The following is a 24,944-nucleotide window of genomic DNA, read 5'->3' as shown; positions in this document are numbered from 1 at the left end:
TCAGTTCTAGATTTAGAGGCACTGCCAAGAAATCTGTTTGCAGACTCATGTTGTATCAGACTCACCACTGTCTAAGAGCTCCTCCAGTTTCTGTTTGTGAACCGTGACCTCCATGGGAGCTTTTGAGAATTTATACTATAGAAACTATTTTGGGAATGCTGAGCAAATGTCCATTCTGATTGTTAATTCTTTGGAGTACATTTTCCTATTGTTTTATGTATTTACTTGTTAATGTATGAATGATTTTTTTTTTTTTTAAAGCCACCATTTCTGGCATTCTAACAGAGTACAAACACTGTTGTTTCTTTTCAATCACTTTAGGTGGAGGAAGCACTAGAAGCTGTCAAAAACGCTACCAATGAGCAAGATCTTGCAAATCGCTTTAAAGAATTTGGAAAAGAGATGGTGAAGCTAAACTATGTAGCAGCAAGAAGACAACAGGTAGGGAAGGCTTTAAAAAACACAAGGGAGAAACGACTAAGTTTAAGTAAATTGGTAACTTTGTGGGGCTGATCAAAGGATCCCTTCCATCTGTGGGCTATCAAATATCCTCAGAATCTCTGAAGCCAAAGGCTATTTCCTCTTGGGGCTGGTTTTAATACCACTGAAGGCTCAGCCCTGCTTAAAACAGGGCACACATAACCCTGTCCCACTGATATCAGTCACTGCCTGCATATTTGTCCATCGTTCCCAAATCAAATAAAAATTGCAAACTGTGGTATCAATATTCAGTAAATAAAATTATAACATCCTGTATCTGGAATAAAAGGCTTGCAGCTATCCTTCTCCTGCTCCTTCCGTTTTTAAAAACATTTTTTTTTTCCTCTAGGGTTATTGCTGGCTCAGTGCCTGCACCATGAATCCACTGCTCCTGGAGGCAATTTTTCCCCCTTTTGTTGTCCTTGTTGTAGCCTCGTTGTGGTTATTATTATTGCCATTGTTGACGTTGTTCGCTGTTGGATAGGACAGAGAAAAATGGAGAGAGGAGGGGAAGACAGAGAGGGGGAGAGAAAGATAGACACCTGCAGACCTGCTTCACCACCTGTGAAGCGACTCCCCTGCAGGTGGGGAGCCGGGGTTCGAACCGGGATCCTCACGTCGGTCCTTGCGCTTTGCATCACATGCGCTTAACCCACTGCACCACTGCCCGACCCCCTTAAAAACATTTTTTATCATCTTTATCTATTGGATAAAGACAGCCAGAAATTGAGAGGGATACAGGATATAGAAGGGGAGACAGAGAGAAACCTGTAGCCCTGTTTCACCACTTGCAAAGCTTTTACCTTGCATGTGGTGACCAGGGGACTTAAACCAGGGTCATTGTGCACTGTAATGTGAGTGCTCAACCAGGTGAACCACCACCAGTTTCCCCTCTCCTGATCCCTCTCCAGGATTTAACTGCACTTCATTTTCTAGCCCTTTGGATATATCCCTGTACAACATATGGAGTGTGACTATGAAGAGAGTGGTAGCAAATATAGAGTTGTATAGGAAGGGTAGAGGAGAGATGTGAGGGAGAACACAGGTATTAATCACTTTAGTGAAAGTAGCTGATCTGAGATTTCTCTCTTTGTTTAGAGACAACCTACCTCATGGTAGGCAACTCTCTATGTTCAATAGGAACCATTGGAATTGTATTTCTATGGGGCTAGTCAGTAGTGTGTCTACAGTAGTGCACACACATTACAGTGTGCAAGGACCTGGGATTCAAGCCCCTGGTCCACCTGCAGGGGAAACTTCAGGTATGGTGAGGTAGGGCTTCGGGTGTTGGTGTCTCTCAGTCTCTCTCTCTCTCTCTTAAAACTGTTTTCTATTTATTTATTTGGATAGAGACTAGAGAAATTTAGAAGAAAGGGAAAGATAGCAAGGAAGAGAGACAGAGATAAACCTGCAGACCTGCTTCACCACTCATGAAGTTTTTCCTTCTGTAGCTAGGGACTGGGGGCTTGAACTGGGCCCTTGCACATTGTAATATGTGCGTTCAACCAAGCACATCATCACCTGTCCCCCTCTCTCCCTGTCTCTGCCTCCTCTCTCAATTTCTCTCTGTCTATATCCAATAATAAATAAAATATATATATTTTAAAATAAACAAACAGGGGCCGGGTGGTGGCACACCTGATTGAGCGCATGTGTTACAGTGCAGAAGGACCCAGGTTCGAGACCCCAGTCCCCACCTGCAGGGGGAATGCTTTGCAGGTGGTGAAGCAATGTTGCAGGTGTTTCTCTGTCTCTCCTTCTCTATCACCCCATTACCTCTCGATTTGTGGCTGTCTCTATCCAGTAAATAAAGATAATAAAGTAAATAAATAAATAAACAAACCTGTTTCTAAAAACCTGTGTTTGTTTATTCTTCCACTCCTAAAAGTCTGTTTCCAAATATAGAGAAGTCAGTCAAGACCCCTTTCCTGCCATCTTTTTGAGTGTTCTCTGAATTCCTTAACATTTAGGACAATTTATCTTACAAATATTATACAAGTTAGATGCCAGGTGGTGGCACACCTGGTTAAGTACACACATTACAGTGTACAAGGGCCCAAGTTCAAGTCCCTGGTCCCCACCTGCAGGGGGGAAGCTTCACGAGTGGTGAAGCAGGGCTGCAGGTGTCTCTCTGTCTCTCTCCCTCAATGTCTCCCCCTCTGTTCTTATTTTCTGTCTGTCTCTATCCAATAACAAATAAATAAAAAGACTATAAAGGTTATTATTTGTTTTGGAAGTTGTTTTTAATATCCTCATAATTAGCCTTCTTTAAAAAAAAATAGAGTACCACTCTGACTTAGGGTGCAACCAAGAATTTAACCTGGGGCATCTGGTGTCTCAGGCATGAAAATCTGTTTCATAAGCTGCTGCTCTACCTCCATGGTTCTCTACCATCTGTTATTCAACATTGAGATTGTTTGCAGTTTTATTTGTGGTTAAAGAATATCTTCTCCAACCAGGTAGTAGCATAACTGAGTGCATATGATTCCCTTCACAAAGACATGAGTTCAAGTACCCAGTCCCCACCTGGGGACCTGGGGGGAGGGGGGATGGCTTCATGAGCAGTAAAGCAGGGCTGCAGATGTGTCTCTTTTTCTCTCCCTCTCCATCCCTCCTTCCATCTCTATCTCTTATCTAATAAATAGATACTTTTTTAAAAATTTTATTTATTTTCCCTTTTGTTGCCCTTGCTGTCTTTTTTTTATTGTTGTTGTAGTTATTATTGTTGTTATTGATGTTGTCATTGTTAGATAGGACAGAGAGAAATGGAGAGAGGAGGGGAAGACAGAGAGGGGGAGAGAAATATAGACCCCTGCAGACCTGCTTCACCACCTGTGAAGCGACACCCCTGCAGGTGGGGAGCCGGGGGCTCGAACTGGGATCCTTTGCGCCATGTGTGTTTAACCTGCTGCGCTAGCGCCTGACTCCCTAGATAAAAGTTTTAAAAATGTTTCTCAAACATCTTTTTTTTCAGTTTTGTTTGCTTTTTGTTTGTTTGTTTAAATTTTTATTTATAAAAATGAAACATTGACAAAAACCATAGGCTAAAAGGGGTACAACTCCATACAATTCTCACCACCAGAACTCTGTATCCCATCCCCTCCCCTAATAGCTTTCCTATTCTTCTCAACCATCTTTATGGATATATTTTTCACCACAGCAAGGACAAGGGTTTGAGCCCACAGGTCCCACCTGCAGGGAGAAAGTTTTGTGATTTGTGAAGCAGATCTCTCTCCCTCTCTTTCTTTACTAATATCTTTTTTTTTAAATGCATTTATTTGATAGAGACAGAAAGAAATTGAGAGGGAAGGTTGAGATAGAGACAGACACCTACAGCTCTGCTTCACCACTTGTGAAGATTTCCCCTTGCAGATGGGGGCTGGGGGAATGAACCTAGGTCCTTGTACAGCCAGGTGCACAACCTCTCTTTGTCTCCCGGCCTTTTGATTACTGGTTGTCTCCATCCAAAAAATGAATATAATAAAAAAATTAAAAAGTAATATTTTCACTAGAATCCCTCAATTTCATATTAAAATTTTTAAATACACAACAAAGACTAAGATATGGAATGTTCTTTAGCTTAATAAGACTCTTTGAAGTGGGAAGCAACTTTCTATAACCATTATTTAGTTTGTTGGCTAACATAGATACCACATTTAGATGTTAGTTACCTATTGTGCCTATACTTAAGGCTAAAAATAAATAATCCCAATTTAAAAACTGTGCTGACTGGATAAATCTGTTAGAATTTAAGCAAAGAGGATGGATGATTCCACTATGACTTATTGCCACTTTGTCTTAATCAGCCTACATAACTTGGCTGTGTAAGAATTATCATGACCAGAAAAAGCCAAAACGCTTTTACCAGCAGGTCATCCATCTGCCTTGGTTCAAATGCCCTTTAATAATGCTTAGAAACTGGGCGACCTGCTCCCTGAAACATTCAGCTGGCAGTCCTCATGGCTCCCGGGACTGCCATTGATATTTCCAGAGCTGAATGAAGGTTTCCTTCACAGTAACTGTTAAAGTTGGAAGGAAATCCATTTACCAGCAGTATCATTTCACATACAAAACTAGGAAAGAAGGTCGTATTGAATCTCTTATTTTTTTACTCCTTAAACTCAGTGATAGAGCTGCCATTAAAGATCATCATTTCAAGACTAAACTCTCTTCTGAACATGATAATGAAGTGACTCTGATACAGAAATTTTATTTCTCCAGTTTATAACAGCAGTTGACAGGAGAGACAAGAAGAGTGTCAGGGGCCTAAAGACTGTGTTGTCCATATGTGATACCTAACTGTCATCCCTACCAGTCACTGAATTATTGATGGCTCATTTTCTGTATTATCTGTGTAATATTGTTAAATCCTTTCTCTGGGCCAGACATTGTACTAATGAGAAAAAAAAAGTCACTAAACAAGATAAATAACTCCTTGCTTTTATTGGACATAGAGTGAAGGAAAAAAAAACTGCTTAAATAATAAGGAAATACTATAAGATGCTCTTTAAATGATAAAATAAGTAAATGTAATAAAGTGGTGAGTGTTAATGATAGAAGGAAATAGGATCTCGTGGGCAGATCTAAGAGGTTTCAGGTTAGAGAATTAGAATCAGAGTGAGACCTATAAGAAGGGTATCTATTGCAAGGGTCAAGAAGGGAAGGACAGGGGCCAGGTAGTGGTACATCTGGTTAAGTGCTCATATTACAGTGCTCAAGGATCTGAGTTCAACCCCCTTGTCCCCACCTTCAGGAAGAAAGCTTCACAAGTGGTGAAGAAGGGTGCAGGTATCTATCTCTCTCCCTCTCTATCTTTTTACCCCGTCTCAATTTCTTTTTTATTTATTTATTTATTTATTTATTCACTTATTTATTTATTTATTTTTCCTCCTCCAGGGTTATTGCTGGGCTCAGTGCCTGCACCATGAATCCACCGCTCCTGGAGGCCATTTTTCCCCCCTTTTGTTACCCTTGTTGTAGCTTCGTTGTGGTTATTATTATTGCCCTTGTTGACACAATTCGTTGTTGGATAGGACAGAGAGAAATGGAGAGAGGAGGGGAAGACAGAGAAGGGGAGAGAAAGATAGACACCTGCAGACCTGCTTCACAGCCTGTGAAGCGACTCCCCTGCAGGTGGGGAGCCGGGGGCTCGAACCGGGATCCTTATGCCGATCCCTGCGCCACATGCGCTTAACCCACTGCGCCACCGCCCGACCCCCCCGTCTCAATTTCTGTCTCTATCCAATAATAGATAAAATTGGAGACAGAGAGAGAGAGAGAGAGAGAGAGAGAGAGAGAGAGATTGAGTTGTTCAGATATTCCCATGGGAAGATTGTGTGTGTGACCTTCTGGGAGTCAGAGAGATGGAGAGAGAGTAGGTGCATTCTAAATGTAACATGGTTCTAAGAGTCCAAACTCTAAGCCCTTTTACTGGTGCCTTCATCTCAGGCTTCATAGATATGTGACATGTTTTATGCTCTGCACACAGGAACTTAAGGACCCTCACTGTCGGGATGAAATGGCAGCTGCCCGAGGGGCTTTGAAGAAGAATGCCACCATGCTCTACACAGCCTCACAAGCCTTCCTCCGCCACCCAGATGTGGCTGCCACCAGAGCCAACCGAGATTATGTGTTCAAGCAAGTCCAGGAAGCCATAGCGGGCATCTCCAATGCAGCTCAAGCTACCTCGCCCACTGATGAAGCCAAGGGCCACACAGGCATTGGAGAGCTAGCTGCAGCACTCAACGAGTTTGATGTAAGTATTTGGATGGGATACACAGTAGGGTGTACCCTTTCACTGAGAATAGTGCAGGGGATCTAGCACACTTGCATTGAGAAAAATGCAGGGGATCCAGTCCTACAACAGAACAGACATGTGCATTGATTTACCCATGTTAAAGAATATTGAAAGCAAGATAAACTACACACTGTGTCTATTATTACAGATCCAACATACTGGAAGGATCTGGTGCTCTTGTATTTAAAGAACTAAGTTGGTGTTGGTTGCTGTACAAAGAACCAAGTTCAAGCCTCCATCTCTACTTATTAGCGGGGAGGGGCTTCATAAGAGGGAAGCGGTGCTACAGGTGTCTCTCCCTGTCTACTCTTTCCTTCTCAATTCTTCTCTGACTCCATCCAAAGTAATAAAATAGATGTATAAAAAGAGAGAAGTAGAGATTTATAAATAACTGCTTTCAGGAAGTAAATTTTCATGGAGGAAGATAGGATAGTCAAATGTATTTAATATTTTAAAGTGAAAAAACACAATGTTATAGGAAATCACAAGAGAAAAAATACATCACTTAATAGCTGTGGAGAAAGGATGAAGATGCTCTTAGGAATGTGGACATGAGTTTTTGACGGGAGGTTACTGACAGCTGGAACAGAGAATCAGCAGCAAAGTAGAGATTGCAAAAGGTATAAAAGCATGAACTAGGATGGAGGAAGACTTTATATCCATGCTATTCCTTTTCCAGATAGAGACAGAGAAAGCTAAGTGGCAGAGAGAGAGAGAGAAGAAAGGAGAGAGAAAAGGAGAGAGAAATACAGATAGATGATAGAGCATAGCACCAAAGCTTCTTTCAGTGCTACTCAACCCCTCTTTCCAGTTTGTTTTTTTTTTTACTCTTTTAGTGAAAAATAAATTTATTGAAATGAAAATAAATTTTTACTGTGAGGCAAACTCACAGTATGTGTTGTTAAATGATATCAAGATTCCAGACAGGAAAACTGTCAACTATTAACACTGTCAATGTTTGCAGTGCTTAGACAATCTCAGTAAAACTTCTATAGAGTTCTTTTTTCAACTAGACAGAGTGATAGTAAGTTACATTTCCAAATTACATCCAAGATTAGTGAAGCCACCATGAGCATGTCATGTACTTAGATATTCCAGGATTATAATGGTACATTAATTTTAAAGGTGTGCATTATACAGATAAATGCCAGATACATTTAGCAGAATAGACTATTATAAACAAGCTGTTTTCCGAAATGCTGCTTTTAAAATTAGAGAAGAATAGCTGAATTTGCTTGTCACATTTATACATAATGGTATTTTTATAATCATGGTTTCTTTGGTAAATTAGAAGCAACAATGAGCCCCAAAATGAGGAAATGGTAATAAGGGATCACTGGGGCCCTCACTCAAGGGGAGTCTAGACTCCTCAACTGCTGCTACCTTCTGTTCATGAATATTCTTGTATTCAGATCATTATCAGTGAAGAAAGGCTGACTTTCAGTGATTTAGCAATTGAAGCCTCAGTGTAGTAGGACCAGAGCAGACAATCTGAGCCCTACTACCACATTAGGAAAGATCAAGTGCTGTATTGTCTCTCTTGTCTTGTGTCTCTGTATCTGAACGAAAAAACATCCTAGGGCCATGAGCTGGGGCATGTGTGAAGGCTCTTCATCATGAGGATGATGAGGATGAGGATGAGGATGAAACTTAGTTTAATGTCTTGCTATTCTAGTGGACTTTAGTTTCCACAGGGAACATAATTATATAAATGAAAATGCATTTTATTTATTTATTTATTTATTTATTTATTTTTTCCCTCCAGGGTTACTGCTGGGCTCAGTGCCTGCACCATGAATCCACCGCTCCTGGAGGCCATTTTTCCCCCTTTTTGTTGCCCTTGTTGTTGTAGCCTCGTTGTGGTTATTATTATTGCCATTGTTGATGTTGTTCATTGTTGGATAGGACAGAGAGAAATGGAGAGAGGAGGAGAAGACAGAGAGGGGGAGAGAAAGATAGACACCTGCAGACCTGCTTCACCGCCTGTGAAGTGACTCCCCTGCAGGTGGGGAGCCAGGGGCTCCAACCGGGATCCTTAGGCCGGTCCCTGCTCTTTGCGCCATATGCGCTTAACCCACTGAGCCACCGCCCGACCCCCCGAAAATACATTTTATAATCAGCATTACTTGCACAGGTTATACTAGCAACCAGGAGTATGTCAAATTCACTTCCATGGAGATAGAATCAGAAGTAACTTAGTTGATTAGGAACAAGTAAAAATATGTTTTTTTTATGTGCATTTATCTGTATAATTGGGTTTATTTATGTCTAACTAGTTATCATGTCTCAATGTTGGACATTTTTTAAAAAACACTTTTTATTCTGACTGCATGAATAGTTGATATCATAATTCATGAAGCAAAAGAATGTGGAAAAACACAGTATTTTAACACTTGAAACTTTCAAGAGAGTCTCTAATGATACAGCGGCAAGAAGTAAAATGACTGCTAATAAATGGAAAAATAACCATGTGAAATGTGAGAGCTTTAGCTAGTTAATTTTATCTAATGAAATATCAACAGGGAATACTGAAAATGCTTTTTTAAAATGTAATGATTGCTCAGAAGAAAAGTATATTATAACATCAATTTTAACTGCCAGAGAGCTTTTAAAAGGGAGAGAAAATAGAAGAGTTATGTCTACAAAATTTCTTTATTAGAAAGAATATAATATGCTATATCAAAGTTTGAGGTTTCCTCTATAGAAGATACTTTAGAAAAGTTTAAAATGAAACTATTTGTGACCCTTTCTTTATAGTCTATGCCAATATGCTTTTTGAATTTTCTTTTTTTATATTTATTTTATTTATTTATTCCCTTTTATTGCCCTTGTTTTTTTTATTGTTGTAGTTATTATTGTTGTTGTCGTTTTTGGATAGGACAGAGAGAAATGGAGAGAGAAGGGGAAGACAGAGAGGAGGAGAGAAAGATAGACACCTGCAGACCTGCTTCACCACCTGTGAAGCGACTCCCCTGCAGGTGAGGAGCCGGGGTTCGAACCGGGATCCTTATGCCGGTCCTTGTGCTTTGCGCCACCTGCGCTTAACCCGCTGCACTACAGCCCGACTCCCATTTTTGAATTTTCTTATTTTTTAAATATACATTAAAACTTCTTCTAAATTTCTCTAATGTAGTTTTCCCCTTTGTTAACAATTATCATTGAGACGGAGAAAGAGGGCAAAGGAGATACCTAGAGCCTGCTCCACTGTTCGTGAAGCTTGCCCTCTTTAGGCAGGAACTGGGGGGGGGCTCAAACCCAGGACCTTGTACACAGTAACTTATGCATTTGACATGTTATGCCAACACCCAACCCCCACAACTGAAGTTTTCTTTTACCATTTTTATTTTAAATATATTTATTATTATTGAATAGAGACAGAGATTGAGAGAAAGGAGGCAATAGAGAGGGAGAGAGACAGAGAAACACCTGAACACCACCTGAGTGGTTGCCCTTCTCCACCACTCATGAAGCTTTTCCCCAGCAGGTGGGAACTGGGGACCTCTATCCTGAGTCCTTGTGTGCTGAGGCAGGTGTGCCACCACCTGCACCCCCAACTTAAGTTTTTTACTTGTAAATGTGCCTTCAATGTATACCACTTGCCCTTGGAATTGACTTGATCAGTCATTTCCTTTTTCTTTTTATATTTATTTTCTTCTCAACTTTTTTACCACCTTAGCCTAAAGGGGATTTTTTAACAATAAGATTGTATTTCCTATACCTATATGTGCTTGTCCTTACAAGGTTCATTAAGGTCTTAGCCCTCACTTCCATTTCCTGACCCCCAATTTACCATCTAATCTTGACTTTCCTTCTGTGATACTGTATGTCTGAAGCTCTCTAGGGATCCTTCACTTTAAATATCTATGTTCTTATATTTTCTTTTGAAAATAAACTATTTGTTTACTTACTTACATCATATATGCTTCAGAGGGAGAGAGACTGAGTTCAGAGCACAGCAGGACATAGGCAGTGCTGGGTACCATACATGCAGGTCATGGGTTCTCTCCACCAAGACACCCTGTCAGTCTCAGTCACTTTGCCTAGTTCTTAACTGTTTCAATTCTGGGCACATGAATGCTAGTAGTTTGAAACATGTTTTTGTATCTGCTTGCCTTTCATGCTTGTAAGATTTAAGAGTAGCAAACTAACTGACTTGGGCAGTGTACTGCTTTGCTACATTCACACTTTAAGCTTGATGCCCATTTCATATGGTCTCTTTTACTTTTGCTCTTTGCTTCTCTGTTTCTATAAAAGTGAAAAAAAAAAAAATCTAAATGTGTTTGAGAAGTAGGACCAGATGATTTTTACCATACTGAGCTAACATGTCACCATGACAGGCCAGCTCTACATATATCACCTTTTCTATTTCTTTGTGATTGCCCATACCTCTCCTCTACCCTTTTAGGCTTTTATTCTTGGGGGAGATAGAGAGGGAGAGAGACAGAGAGACACTTGCAGCCCTGCTTCACCATGTGTGAAGCTTTCCCCCCACAGGTGGGAACCAGGGGTTTGAACCTGGATCCTTGTGCATGGTAATAGAGTGCTTAACCAGGTGCCCCACTGCCTGGCCCTTCCTCTTTTTCTTTTTATTATTATCATTATTTTTTAATTTTGGTCATCTCTGACATCACCACTCCAGGCTCATTTTTTCAGACAGACAGAGACAAGGAGGCAGAGAGAGGGCAAGACATGGAAGCTCTAAAGCTTCCTTCTTTGTGATGGGGCTGGATGGGAACCAGAGCTTCTCACTGACAAAGCAGAACACTAGCTAAGTGAGCTACTTTGCTGAGCCTCCTCTTTAAGTATGTATGTTTAAATAATCACTAATTTGTTTATTTTTCTTTTTCCTTAAAATATATTTTATTTACTTAATTATTTTTAATTTCTTTCTTTTTATTTTTAAACATTTTAAAATATTTATTTATTTATTCCCTTTTGTTCCCCTTTTTTTATTGTTGTAGTTATTATTGATGTTGTTGTTGTTGGATAGGACAGAGAGAAATGGAGAGAGAAGGGGAAGACAGAGAGGGGGAGAGAAAGATAGACACCTGCAGACCTACTTCACCACCTGTGAAGCGACTCCCCTGCAGGTGGGGAGCCGGGGGCTCGAACTGGGATCCTTAGGCCGGTCCTTGCACTTTGCGCCACCTGCGCTTAACCTGCTGTGCTACCGCCTGACTCTCTATTTTTAATTTCTTTTTTTTTTCTTCAGAGAGATGAGCATTTATTGAAAGAAAGAGAGAAGGAGAGGAAAATAGAAGCATGTAGAAGTGTGTAGGCCAGAGAGAGAGAGAGAGAGAGAGAGAGAGAGGGAGAGAGAAGTCTTTTAATTTCTTAAATTATCTTCATTGGATAGAGACAGCCAGAAATTGAGAGGATAGGGGAAGATGTAGAGGGAGAGAGACAGAGAGACCTGCAGCACTGCTGCACCACTCATAAAGTTTTCTCCCTGCAGGTGGGGACTTGAACTCCAGTTCTTTCACATTTTAATGTCTGCTCAACCAGGTTCATGTCCACCTACCTCAATATTTTTATTTATTTGTTATTGGATAGATATGGAGAGTAATTCAGAGTGAAGGACAGAGAGGGAGAGAGACAGAAAGATTCCTGTAGCCCTGTTTCACCACTCGTGAAGCATTCCCCTGCAGATGGGGACAGGGGACTTGAACCTTGGTCCTTCCACACTGTAATATGAGCACTTAATCAGGTGCACCACTGCTGACTCCTTAAATATGTTTTCTTTCTCTATTTTAATTGTGATTCTCATACTGCTCAGACATTCAGTGGATAGAAGGAGTGTTGGGATGTGAGCATAGTGAACGATAAGGTAGGAGCAGCAGAAATCTCTCTGAAATATGGGGACTGAAGCTGAGAGTATTACAGCCAGTAATGATGGAGACCAAGATAGGAAGAAAGAGGAGAAGTTTATTACACCCATGGGCCAGAGCCTGGAATACTCCAGAGAAAGTGCTTGGCCCCCAAGCTTGGTAATTACACTACTTTCCATAGTCTATTCCAAGTCTATAAGCACAAGCAAGTAAGCCAGGAAGTACAGAAGCAAAATTCAAAGCAGTAAGATTTTCAGTTACAACTACAGGGGATTTTGCAACCCATCACCATAAATGAAAATTACATTTTCAATGAGCAGATACATTGTTTAGACTACTCTACATATGACAGAGTAGTCTTACCTAGTGCTGACCTAACTTGTTTTATACATTCCAAATTCTCTTTGTTTCTACTTCTTATCTACTTATAATCTGCTTTCTTATCTGTTTTTGGTTACACTTCTACTAAAAGAGCAAAGGAGGGAATTGCCCTGGGAACAACTCCATGCTCCTTTTGTCACTGCCCTCAGCTCACTTAAACTCTGAGCTTCTCTTGGTCGTGCACAGGCATATTAGAAGGCATTGTCCAAAGAGAACCTAAGCAGTAAAAGTTTGGGCAATACCAGTGTTGTGGGTTCAAGTGATAGAGCCAGCTGATAGAGTCACAATGGAAGAACTTTATTAAAGTGAAAGGGCCACAGAAGGAACTCATCCTCTTAAAGAATTCTGGGCCCTGAACAAAGGGATTGTCCAGCTTCTATGGACCTACAGCTGAGAGAGCTTCATCTCCTCCTCTGAAATTCCATCAGAGGATTCTGTCTGCTGACACCTGTGAACCCTTATCAGGTTATGTCTGTTACCTTCCTATGTATTATATTGTTAGGGAAATCTGCTGGAAATCAAGAAAGACTTTGCCAAAATGGGTTAAGGAGTAAGGAGGCTTTACTCATGCGTGGATCAAGAGCCTGTGGACTCTGGCCTGGAATGGATGTTGTAACATCATTGTATATGATGGACAAGCAAGCTAAGTTAGCCTCAGGATACAGATTTATCTGGGGTCAGGGTACTGGGAATCTTGTCTTTCAGGACCAGGAATGAGGGAGTGGGAGAATCTTGTCTTTCAGGACCAGGGATTAGGAAGTGGATAGGTTTACTGGAATTCCCCTCAGCTAAATATTTCTGAATTATTTCAGAGTTCCTTCACAGTATTACATTGGGTTGAAATCTCAGAAGAGTGAGGAGATTACCTGCCACAGTATCCTTAGTACAGAGGTGAGGAAATACACAATGTACTTAGTTTTCTGAGCTCCAGGCATGAGAGTCTTTTTGCATAACCATTATGCTATCTACCCTGTTCTATATTTTCATTATTTATTTTAAAAGTTAGAGAGAAGGGGGTCGGGTGGTGGCGCAGTGGGTTAAGCGCATGTGGCGCAAAGCGCAGGGACTGGCATAAGGATCCCGGTTCGAGCCCCCGGCTCCCCACCTGCAGGGGAGTCGCTTCACAGGTGGTGAAGCAGGTCTGCAGGTGTCTATCTTTCTCTCCCCTTCTCTGTCTTCCCCTCCTCTCTCCATTTCTCTCTGTCCTATCCAACAACAAATTGCGTCAACAAGGGCAATAATAATAGCCACAACGAAGCTACAACAAGGGCAACAAAAGGGGGGAAAAATGGCCTCCAGGAGCGGTGGATTCATGGTACAGGCACTGAGCCCAGCAATAACCCTGGAGGAGGAAAAAAAAAAAGTTAGAGAGAAGAGGGCCAAGCAGTGGTGCACATGGCTAAGTGCACACAATGCAGTGTACAAGATCTTAGGTTCAAGCCCCTGGTTCCCATCTGCCTGGGTAAAGCTTCACAAGTGGTGAAGCAGGGCTGCATGTGTCTCTCTGTCTCCCTCCTTATCTCCCACCCCTTTCCTTTTTAAAAAAATTTTTATTTATCAAATGGAAATATTGACAAGACCATAGGATAATGGGGGTAAATTTCTACAAAATGCCCACCCCCAGAACTCCATATAGAATCTCCTCTCTTGATAGCTTCCCTATTCTTTACCCCTCTAGGAGTATGGGCCCAGGATCATTGTGGGGTGCAGAAAGAAGGTGGAAGGTCAGGCTTCTGTAACTGCTTCTCCACTGAACATGGGCGTTGACAGGTCGATCCATACTCCCAACCAGTCTGTCTCCCGAGTGGGGTGGGGGTCTGTGAGGTCGGGTTCCAAAATACATTGGTGGGGTCATCTGCTCAGGGAAGTCAGGTTGGCATCATGGTATCACCTGGAACCTGGTGGCTGAGAAAGAGTTAAGATATAAAGCCAAACAAATTTTTGTCTAATCATGAACCTAAAGGCAAGAATATTTCAGATGATGTGGGGTCTTCATTTTGGAAAAATCTAGCAGTCTATTTTAGGTACATTAGAAGGGGTTCATGACTTTACTAGTTTTTTCCTGAGCCTGACATCTAATATGCAGGTGGACCCAGGTTATTGTCTGGGGAGATGGTGGGTGTCATAGTTGGAAAAGGACTAAAAGGCTGCCTCAGGGAAGATAGTAGCTCCCAAATACGGGGAAATATATAAATATTGTTAACTGCAAACCCATCAATTTGATCTGGGGCCCATAGTTAGCACAGAAAGCTCTACATGTAACCTCTGCATCCCTGTAGGTCTGAGTTCACATTCTGTGGTCACAGCTAGGAACATACCAAGCTGCACTTATTTCAAAACCATCTTCCTTGGGTAGTAGATAGAGTATGTTGTCCAACCTCCCTTCAAAGAATGGAGGAGTCCCTAGCACTGTTGATCCACATTGAGGGCAAGGTCCTGTAGGGGCCCACAGAGGGGTCCATTATGTTGTTCCTGATGGAGATAACCAGTGACAATGGAGAGAGGGACTCCCTGACCAGGGCCCCAGGTGATGAGGTGACTTGGTAGTGACTAAAGAGTCATCATTAGAGTATGCCAGTCCCTTGCCCTTATTCAGCTTTTGTTGTCCTTACTTTGTCTGACAAGGTTAGCTTAGGAGTGATTGAGGGATGTGTAGTAGGAGGTAGGTGAGGAACGTATCTAGGTCAATGTAGAAACTGTTTCATTAGGTACTTTATAGTGTCTTTTTAGGTCTTTTTACTTGATTTCTGCATTCATTGATTCACTGAAAACTTCTGTGCCCTTTTGCTTTAAGGTATATGTTTTTCCCCAACTTATGGATACATGTACATATGCCTTATCTCATGTACCCTGGTCTATATCTAGATTTTGAGGTTTTGTTAAGAAGTGTACCACTGGGAGTCCAGCGGTAGCACAGTGAGTTAAGCGCATATGGCACAAAGCACAAGGACCAGTGTAAGGATCCCAGTTGGAGCTCCTGGATCCCCACCTGCAGGGGAGTCACACTTCATAGGCAGTGAAGCAGGTCTGCAGGTGTTTATCTTTTTCTCCTCCTCTCTGTCTTCTCCTCTCTCCATTTCTCTCTGTCCTAACAACAATGACATCAACAACAACAATAATAACTACAACAATGAAAAACAAGGGCAACAAAAGGGATATATATATAAAGAAGTACACCACTAGAAATGGAATTAAGGAGTCCTGAGAGCTAGGAAAGATCTCACCAAGTAATGAAGCTGAAGGATTGACATTCTATGCCTGGCGTCTCTGGACACAGTCCAAAGTGAAGCATGCCAAGGTGGTATTGGTTGCATTGATTAGGTTGGGATCAGCAGATGCAATATCAGTTGGTATGAATTGAGAGAATCATGCAGGAAAGTGAGCCCCAACCAAGAGGTTTCAGGACTGGGAGAAATATGGGCTTTATAGAGAAAGGGGAAGCCTCCTACTGTCTTAAGGTTTAAGAAGGCAATAGATTGTAACCAAATTATCTGGCAATTGGGTTAACTTTGAAGTTTCCATTGTGGGGATCAGGCTCAGAGGGTTAAAGGAACATGGTGCAAAAAGCAAGAACTGGCATAAAGATCCCTGTTTGAGCCCCTGGCTCTCCATTTGTCGGGGGGGGGGGCACTTCACAGGCAGTTAAGCAGGTCAGCAGATAATCTGTCTTTCTCCCTCACTGTCTCCCTTCCTCTCTCCATTTCTCTGTCCTATCCAATAACAACAATAAGGGCAACAATAAGGGGGGATAATAGCCTTCAGGAGCAGTGGATTCATAGTACAGGTACAGAGTCCCAGCAATAACCCTGGAGGCAAAGGAAGAAAAATCTCGGCAGGTGTAGATAGCATAATGGTTATGCAAATAGACACTTGTGCCTGAGGCTTCAAAGATTCGATCCCCTGTACCACCATAAACCAGAGATGAGCAGTGCTGTGGTGGTAAAAAAAAAAATCCCATTGTTACGATTTGCTGTATCATAAAAGACCTTACCATAATTTATGTCCTTTTATGCTATTTATGGATAACTATATCTTATAAAGTTAGGCCACCAGTTGCTTCTGTTCTCACCAGTCTAAGGTTTTTATTATTATTTTATCATTTCATAAAATGGAAATATTGACAAAACCATAGGATAGAGGGGCACTACTCCACACAATTCCCACCACCAGACCTCAATATCCAGTCCTCTCCTTTGATAGCTTTCCCATTCTTTATCCCTCTGTGAGTATGGACCTAAGGTTATTATGGAGTGCAGAAGGTAGGAGGTCTGACTTCTGTAACTGCTTCCTCGCTGAACATGGGAGTTGACAGGTCAATCCATACTCCCAGCCTGCCTCTCTCTTTCCCTAGTGGGTTAGCGAACTGGGGAGGTGGGGCTCCAGGACACACTGGTGGGGTCATCTGTCCAGTGAAGTCAGGTTGGCATCATGGTATCATCTGGAACCTGGTGGTTGAAAAAGTGTTAAGATATAAAGCAGAACAAATTGTTGACTCCTTAATTCCACTTTGAGTGGTACACCCCTTAACAAACCTCAAAACCTAGATATAAATCAGGGTACATGAAATAGGGCATATGTACATAGGTCCATACATTGGAGGAAAGCATACCTTAAAGCAAAAGGGCAAAGTAGTTTTCCGTGAGTCAATAAATGTAGCAAACAAGAAGAAAGACCTAAAAGACACCATAAAATACCTAATGAAACAGTTTCTACTTAGACCTAGATACATTCCTCACCTACCTCCTATTACACATCCCTCAATCACTCCTAAGCTAACCTTGTCAGACAAAGTAAGGACTGCAAAAGTTGAATAAGGGCAAGGGACTAGCATACTCTAATGATGACTCTTTAGTCACTACCAAGCCACCTCATCACCTGGGGCCCTGATCAGGTAGTCCTGGAATTCCCACACAGACATGATGGGCCTAAACCTCTAACAGATCCCTCTCTCCATTGTCATTGGTTATCTCCATCAGGAATTGTCATTTTTGCTGGGCTGGCTTCGCGGGCAGGAGACAGAGACGGCCAGAGACTCATGGCTGAGCTGAGAATGCAGTTCAATCTTTATTCACGAGTGGGGATGCGGTTCAACAAAATAATCTAATCTAATCACAATCCAATTCTGTCCTCCATCTCTCTCCTCCGGCGAAGAGTCAAGAACAAAGGAAATACCTAAGATAGGGGGTGGGGAAAGAAGTGCAAACCAGCGATGACTAAACCTAATGTCCCAGAGGCGGGGTGGGGAAGACCAAACCAATATCCCAGAGGCAGGGGGTTGCCCAGCCAACAGTGGACGTGCAAACAGAACACATAGCAAGCAACACAAGTGAACCCACTGATGATGATAAAAACAGAAGACTTCACAAGCAGAATCCAGAAGCATACCAACAATTCCCCCTTTTCTTTTTAACTAATGGCCATAGTATCAGGAGTGTGGGGGTGAACAGAAACCTATATCGTACAGGCATTTAAAAAAAAAAAAACTGGCACAAGACATGGAGAAACAAGTAAGAGAGCAACAAAAACCATTGTGATGCCAAGGGAAGGCCTGAGGGGGGCGTTTCTTACCTCTGTGGGCAAGACTTATTAGGCTATAGGACATTTCCTGCCTCTGGGAATCTCTTGCATCTGGGGGCGCTTTATGCCTCAATGGGCGTTTCCTACCTCTGTGGGCATTACATAGCAAGGAGGGGGGTGTCCTGTAGAGTCCCAAGGCAGCTGGCTGCAGTCAGTCTTTGAGAAACCCAGCAGCATAAAGGGAAGCTGCTGTAGAGTTGTGTACCAATAAGTCCGATAGAAGTGCCAGTTCAAAGCAGATGACCACGGAAGAAATGCCAGGGGGTGAAATGATGCACCTCTGCCTTGATGGGGAAGATCAGCCACTGGAATTCTGCTTTTCTATAGAGAGTGAGCTTTGGAGTCTGTGAATCTGTTTCTTTAGGTTGTGTCAGGTCATGTCATTGGTTTTGGGGGTGCGTTGTAGTCATGCTATCTTGTGGGCGATGTCAGAGAATGGGTCCAAATGGATTTTCAAGGATTCCATTTGAGCAGATGCTTTTTCAGGTGAAGACTTGACAGCTGTAATTCACTTACTTGTGAAACAAAACTTATAGCAGGTTAGAAGTTTACTATAATTGATAACTCTATTATAATTAGAAGTCTTTTCTAGTATGATTTTAAGGTTGTTTAAACTCAATAAAATGTGGAAAGGTAAACAGAAGAACCATGGTTAAAAGCGTCAGGCATGAGAATCATTAGCATAACCATTACTCATACAGTTTTCAGGGTTAAACGTTTCTAAGATGTAAAAAATCAAAAGAGAAAAAAAAACAATTTTTTGGACTGTTTTTGGATGTCTCTAGAAATCATAGCTGCATCTAGCTTTTTTTTTTTAAAGTCAATGTCATACAAAAATTTAGTCACTAAAGCAGACAGCAAACTTAAGATATTCAGAGAGAAGAAGGGGGGAATATAGAGAAAAGCTGTAGGCAGCTTTTGCTTCTTTAACCTTGAACCAGATTATCTAGATCTCACCATGTAGCATCATGAGTCCCCAGAGGGCGTTCTAGTCCAGAAAGGTCTTTGAAATTCCATTTAGGGTGCTTCTGACGTTTTTTGCTGGATTGCTGCAGGCACCCATTTTTTAAAACATCTTCCCATAGAAGAAAGAACTGAATCAGGAGGGCAGAACCAACCATGTGTCTCCACTTTTGAGGACCGCCAGGGCAATGGAGAATGCTCTCCAAGTCAGAGTAGTCTCTCTTTGTGGGAAACATGTGAGAGGCAGTCCAGAAAGTCCCAGGGGAAATCTCTGAGCATCCCCCAAGCTCTACGATCACGGCCACAAGGAACCAAAGTTTTCCGGTCAAGAAATCAAAGTGTGGCCCATAGTGACTCTGCGAAGGCGGCGGGACCCGCGTTCTCATGGACTCTGCGGCCCGCGGTGGCCTGTGGGTCTGGCTGCGGCTCCAGCGACTCCAAAAGACTCGGAGAGCGAGAGAGTGGCAGGACCCTGTGCCACACCCACCTCACCAACTGCAGCCCATAGTGGATAGGTAGTCAAACTGCTTTACTTACCTGTACGATAAGGGGTGGGGAGAAGAAAGAAGCACGAACCAGCGATGACTAAACCAAATGTCCCAGAGGCGGGGGTAGGGGGAGACCAAACCAATATCCCAGAGGCAGGGGGGTGCCCAGCCAACAGTGGACGTGCAAACAGAACACATAGCAAGCAACACAAGCGAACCCAATGATGATGATGATAAAAATAGAAGACTTCACAAGCAGAATCCAGAAGCATACCAACAAGGAACAACATAATGGACGCCTCTGTGGGCCCCTATATGACCTTGCCCTCAATGTGGATCAACAGTGCTAGGTAGGGACTCTTCCATTCTTTGAAGGGAGGTTGGACAACATACTCTACCACCTGGGGCCCTAGTCAGGTAGTCCTGGGAATCCCACACAAACAGGATGGGCCTAGACCTCTAACAGATACCTCTCACCACTGTTACTTGTCATCTACATCAAGAACAACATAATGGATCCCCCTGTGGACCCCTATTTGACCTGGCCCTCAATGTGGATCAAGAAAAGTGGGCAATGTTCCATTCTCCAAAGGCAGGTTGGATAGCATACTCTGTCTATTGCTGGAGGAAGATGGTTCTGAAATTGGCACAGCTTGGAATGTTCCAAGCTGTGACCACAGAACGTGAACTCAGATCTACAGGGATGCAGAGGTTACATAGGCTTCTGTGTTGACTATTGGCCCCAGATCAAATAGATGGTGTTTACAGTCAACAATATTTACATACTTTTCCCATATTTGGGAGCTACTCTTTCCCCTGATTCAGCTTTCTAGTCATTTTTCCAACTATGACACCATCCCCTCAGACAGTAACTTAGGTTACCTGCATATTAGTGTCAGGTACAAGCAAAAACTAGTAAAGTCATGGGCCCCTTGCAATAAACCTACTAGCTTTTTCCAAAACGGAGACCCTAAATATTCATCCAGTCTAAACTTTTAGGAAATTTAATATTTCAAAGAACAAGTTGTTATTAAAAATGTATTAACAATTTGATACCACGGTTAAAATTCAATCTGATTATCAGTTTGAAATCTTAAGTGCTTAGATTGAAGAAACATATACTCAGAGCAATGGTCTATATATCAAAAAGTTTGAGACATTTGATCCATTTTTCCCCTTTCATATTAATTAAATAGTCATTTATGAGACTGTAAGTTAATAGGAATGTATATTAACAACATTCCCACCATCAAAAGTCTGTTTCTCTCCCCACCCCTGCATGAAGGTGAACATCTACTCTCAACCTACCCCCAGGGATTTTTACTTTGGTATCATACTTCAAACTCAGTCAGATTCTGCTTTGAGTTTCTCTTTCTGTTGTTCTTTCTCAACTTTTGTTTATGAGTCCGATTGTCCCATACTCATCTTTGTCTTGTTGACTTATCTCATTTAATATAATTCCTTCTAGCACCATCCAAGATGGGTCAGAGAAGGTGGGTTCATTGTTCTTTCTTATTTATCTACTTATTTTTATTTATAAAATGGAAATATTGATAAGACTACAAGATAAGAATGGTACATTTTCACACAGTGCCCACCCCCAGAGCTCCATATTCAATCCCCTCCCTGGATAGCTTCCCTATTCTTAATCCCTTTGGGAGTGTGGACCCAGGTTTATTGTGGGGTACAGAAGATGGAAGGTCTGGCTTCTGTAATTGCTTCCCCACTGAACATGGGTATTGGCAGGTTGATCCATACTCCCAGCTTGTCTTTTTCCCTAGTGGGGAAGGGATCCTGGGAGGTGGGCCTCCAAGTCACATGGTGGGGTCCTTTGCCCCAGGAAGTCAAGTCAGCATCATGTTATCATCTGGAACCTGGTGGCTGAAAAAGAGTTAAGATATAATGCACAACAATTTTTGACTAATCATGAACCTAAAGGCAAGAATATTGCAGATGATTTGTGTTCTCCGTTTTGGAAAATGCTAGTAGGTCTGTTGTAGGTATATTCCACTGTTCTTAGTAGCTGTGTATAGTTAGCTTTCTAAAGCTCTTAGCAAAGAAGAAGCCAGTGCACTGACATGAAAGCCAGCAAACAAAATCAATTAGCTTCTGGGTTGGAAATTTAGATTACTGATTCAGGTACTAAAAAGATGCAAGAAGCATACCCATAATATATAAATATATATATTTTCTGACTTCATGTCAGTTGTTTGTGAAGAATTCTATTTGAATAATCACTTTTTTTTAGTATTTTAAATTATTATTTAATAATTATTTCTGCTCTATTCCATAAAGCAGACTCTATTTTTAATGACCATAGGGATTAGCCCAGGACATGACTTGAATTCAGATGCCAGGATACAACTGCAAAGTTTGCAGTAAGTAACTTTTTAAAACTTTTTTTCTTATCTTTATTTATTTATTGGATGTAGACAGCCAGAAATTGAAAGGAGGAGGGAGAGAGTGAGACAGGGAGAGACACCTGCAGACCTGCTTCACCACTCGCAAAGCTTTCCCCCTGCAGGTGGGGACCAGGGGCTCGAACCGGGGTCCTTGTGCACTGTGATATATGCGATCAACCAGGAACGCCACCACCCAGTCCCTGCAGTAAGTAAATTTATATGACTTAGGTTAAAGAGATGGTATTTCTGGGTTCTGGAATAAAATTTAGTCATAGCAGATTTCAGATCATTCTTTGAGAACTTAGAGAGCACTGAGATATAATAGTGGAGAGAAATATATAAAGAAAAACTGCTAAGTAAACCCTTTCCATATATATATATTTATATTCATTTCTGGAGCCCAAAGTAATAAGAAGTGTGGCTGAGTGGGTAAGCTTGAACCACCAGATGCAGGGGAGATGGCTTGGGGATCTGGATTTAAACATAAAGATATTAGTAACTTTTTGGTGATTTAGCAGGTGGTACATAGGTACTTTTGTGTTTGATAAGCTCCCTCTGTTTAGTAGAAAGTGGATTTGAAAGGGACAAAGCTGTAATATGAATGAAAACCAAGAGTAAATAGAATGAGATAGTGAGGGGCAAGCTCTAGAAGGCCTGCCTTGTCCACCCCATGCCCACTACTCCATTGGCCCCCAGAGAGGTGTTGTAGAGGGGAAGAACAGGCTTTGGTGGGACAAGTGCAGAGTGAAGACTAGATACTATGGCAGAGGATAGTGTGTTTATTGGGTTTCACGGGGGTATTCTTATACTTGAGCAAGCAGGCAGAGAAGAGGAAATGTTGCATGAACCAATCTTCATTTTCTTCTAGCGTTTGCCCTTCTTCCGTAGTCAGTCAACAGCGTCAGGTTGAGCCTGATGTAAAGTTTCGAGAACTCCTTTGAATCTGTAGAGGTGGCAGTCGTTGACTATGTGGGTCATAGTCTGTCTGTAGCCGCAGGGGCAGTTCGGGTCTTCTCTGGCTCCCCAGCGATGGAACATAGCGGCACACCGGCCATGGCCTGTTCGATAGCGATTGAGGAGGGCCCAATAACGTGCTAGGTCAAAGCCGGGTTGACGCTTGCAGGGTTCTGTGATGAGGTGTTTAAAGGTCAGTATTGTAAAGTGGGAACAAGCTGAGTGGGGACAGGGAAGTTGCAGCCATACCAGGAACCAGGCTGGGGCAAAGGCTGATGCAATCTCAACAGTTAATCTCTTTGTGATTTGGGGAATCTCCACAGCCTTTTGCCTTTGGGAAATGGAAACCTAACTATAGTCTGTGCAGCAGTTTCGGTCAACAGCGTCAGCCCTCGGGCCAGGTGCAGAATGCTGGCAACAAGGCTGTCTGAGGAGAGGGAGGAGGGGAAGGGTGGCTTGGCTTTTTGGGTGAACTCCTACCAGTCTCAGAGAGATGATCGGGGTGTCAGTCCTGCTTGGCCTGCTATATCCCCACAAGATAGTATGAATGTTAAATGTACATTACTGGCGATGAAAAGGGAGGAAGTACATGGATGCAAACTACTTTATTTATTTATTTAAATAGTTATCTTTTTATATTTATTTATTTTCCCTTTTGTTGCCCTTGTTTTGTTGTTGTAGTCATTATTGTTGTAGTTATTGTTATAGTTGTTGTTGGATAGGACTGAGAGAAATGGAGAGAGGAGGGGAAGACCGAGAGGGGGAGAGAAAGACAGATACCTGCAGACCTGCTTCACCGCCTGTGAAGTGACTGCCCTGTAGGTGGGGAGCCGGGGGCTTGAACCAGGATCCTTATGCTAGTCCTTGAGCTTTGCGCCACATGCGCTTAACCCGCTGTGCTACCGCCCGACTCCCGCAAACTACTTTAAAGGAATAAATCAGCAAGTCTCCTGGATTATAATTACAATTATTTTATATTCAGAGCTAATGTTTTATTCAATTTGATTTACCAAAGTCCCAATATTGTACAGGTCTAATTATGAAATCATGAGAAATTTTGCTCCTTTATAAAAATAATCACATGATAAAAACTTACTCATGTTCTTTTTCTGACTCTTCTTTTAAATACTTTTTATTTTAGATGCAGAGAAATCTCAGCCCTGCTCAGGGTGGTGCTGGGATTGAGCCTAGGGTTTTGGAGCCTCAGGCAGGAAAGTTCTTTTGCATAGCCATTATGTTACCTCCCCAGTCCCATTTTCTTGATGCTTAATTCATTCATATGCAAAACACTGATTGTTAAATGGTATTTGGGGATTTATGCACATTTGTAGAGGACAGTGATCTTAATTCAAATTCTACAGCTTTTAAGGCTTTCCTTATTTAGTTTTAGCTTGTTATTCTAATATTGAGGTCTTTTTAGTTTGTGTTTAGTATGTTCATTTTGCTTCTTAAAACATACACCTTTTAGACATACTTTTTATAAAGTGGAGACAGCTTTTTCTCCATCTACTACTTAGTTTTTATAAGTGGGGCTTAGTAGTGACCAGAAATTCTCAGCACTTTCTTATATCTTCTCCCAAATCTATCTGCTTTTTTTTTTTCTTCCCACTTTGGCAAATTAAATTCACTGGAATTGCCTCTTAATCCTTTCTAGCTAAATTCTGGCAGTGTTGTCATAGCATTCTTTACCATATACTGACATCTGGTGGCCAAATGAAAAATTAAGAAACATCTACAATCTCACGCCTTATATAAAAAGCCAATTTAAAAATGGATTGAAGATTGTCATGTAAGACTTAAACCATATACACATAGATGATGCCATAAACACTATGTTCCTTGACTGATTTTAGGTATATGCTTGGGAACTTGACTCCATGAACAAGGAAAAGAAAAGCAAAAATAAATAAATGAGATGACATCAAACTGAAAGGCTTCTGCTCAGTAAAAGAAACCTGCATGGAAATACAAAAGCACTCACTGTATTGATTGGGAGAAGCTATCTGCTTATCATATAACCTACAAAGGGTAGCATCCAGATGTCCATCAAGAACTCAGAAGGGGCCAGGCATCA

At 41.8% G+C, this 24,944-nt stretch overlaps 1 protein-coding gene across 4 annotated transcripts in view; it reads left to right on the top strand.

Annotated features, from left to right (window-relative positions):
* CTNNA2 (catenin alpha 2) overlaps positions 1-24,944 on the top strand; it is a 1,425,261-nt gene that overhangs the window by 360,929 nt on the left and 1,039,388 nt on the right. For all 4 annotated transcript variants that reach the window (XM_060187717.1, XM_060187715.1, XM_007531774.3 and 1 more), the window contains 2 exons: positions 322-441; positions 5,969-6,235. In XM_060187717.1, the coding sequence (XP_060043700.1) occupies positions 322-441; positions 5,969-6,235 (387 nt within the window). The remainder of the gene's footprint in view (positions 1-321; positions 442-5,968; positions 6,236-24,944) is intronic.

The sequence above is a fragment of the Erinaceus europaeus genome, chromosome 3 (assembly GCF_950295315.1).
Source record: "Erinaceus europaeus chromosome 3, mEriEur2.1, whole genome shotgun sequence".
NCBI classification, from domain to species: domain Eukaryota; kingdom Metazoa; phylum Chordata; class Mammalia; order Eulipotyphla; family Erinaceidae; genus Erinaceus; species Erinaceus europaeus.
The sequence above is the reverse complement of the archived record's forward strand: the minus strand, read 5'-3'. Positions and strand labels throughout refer to the sequence as shown.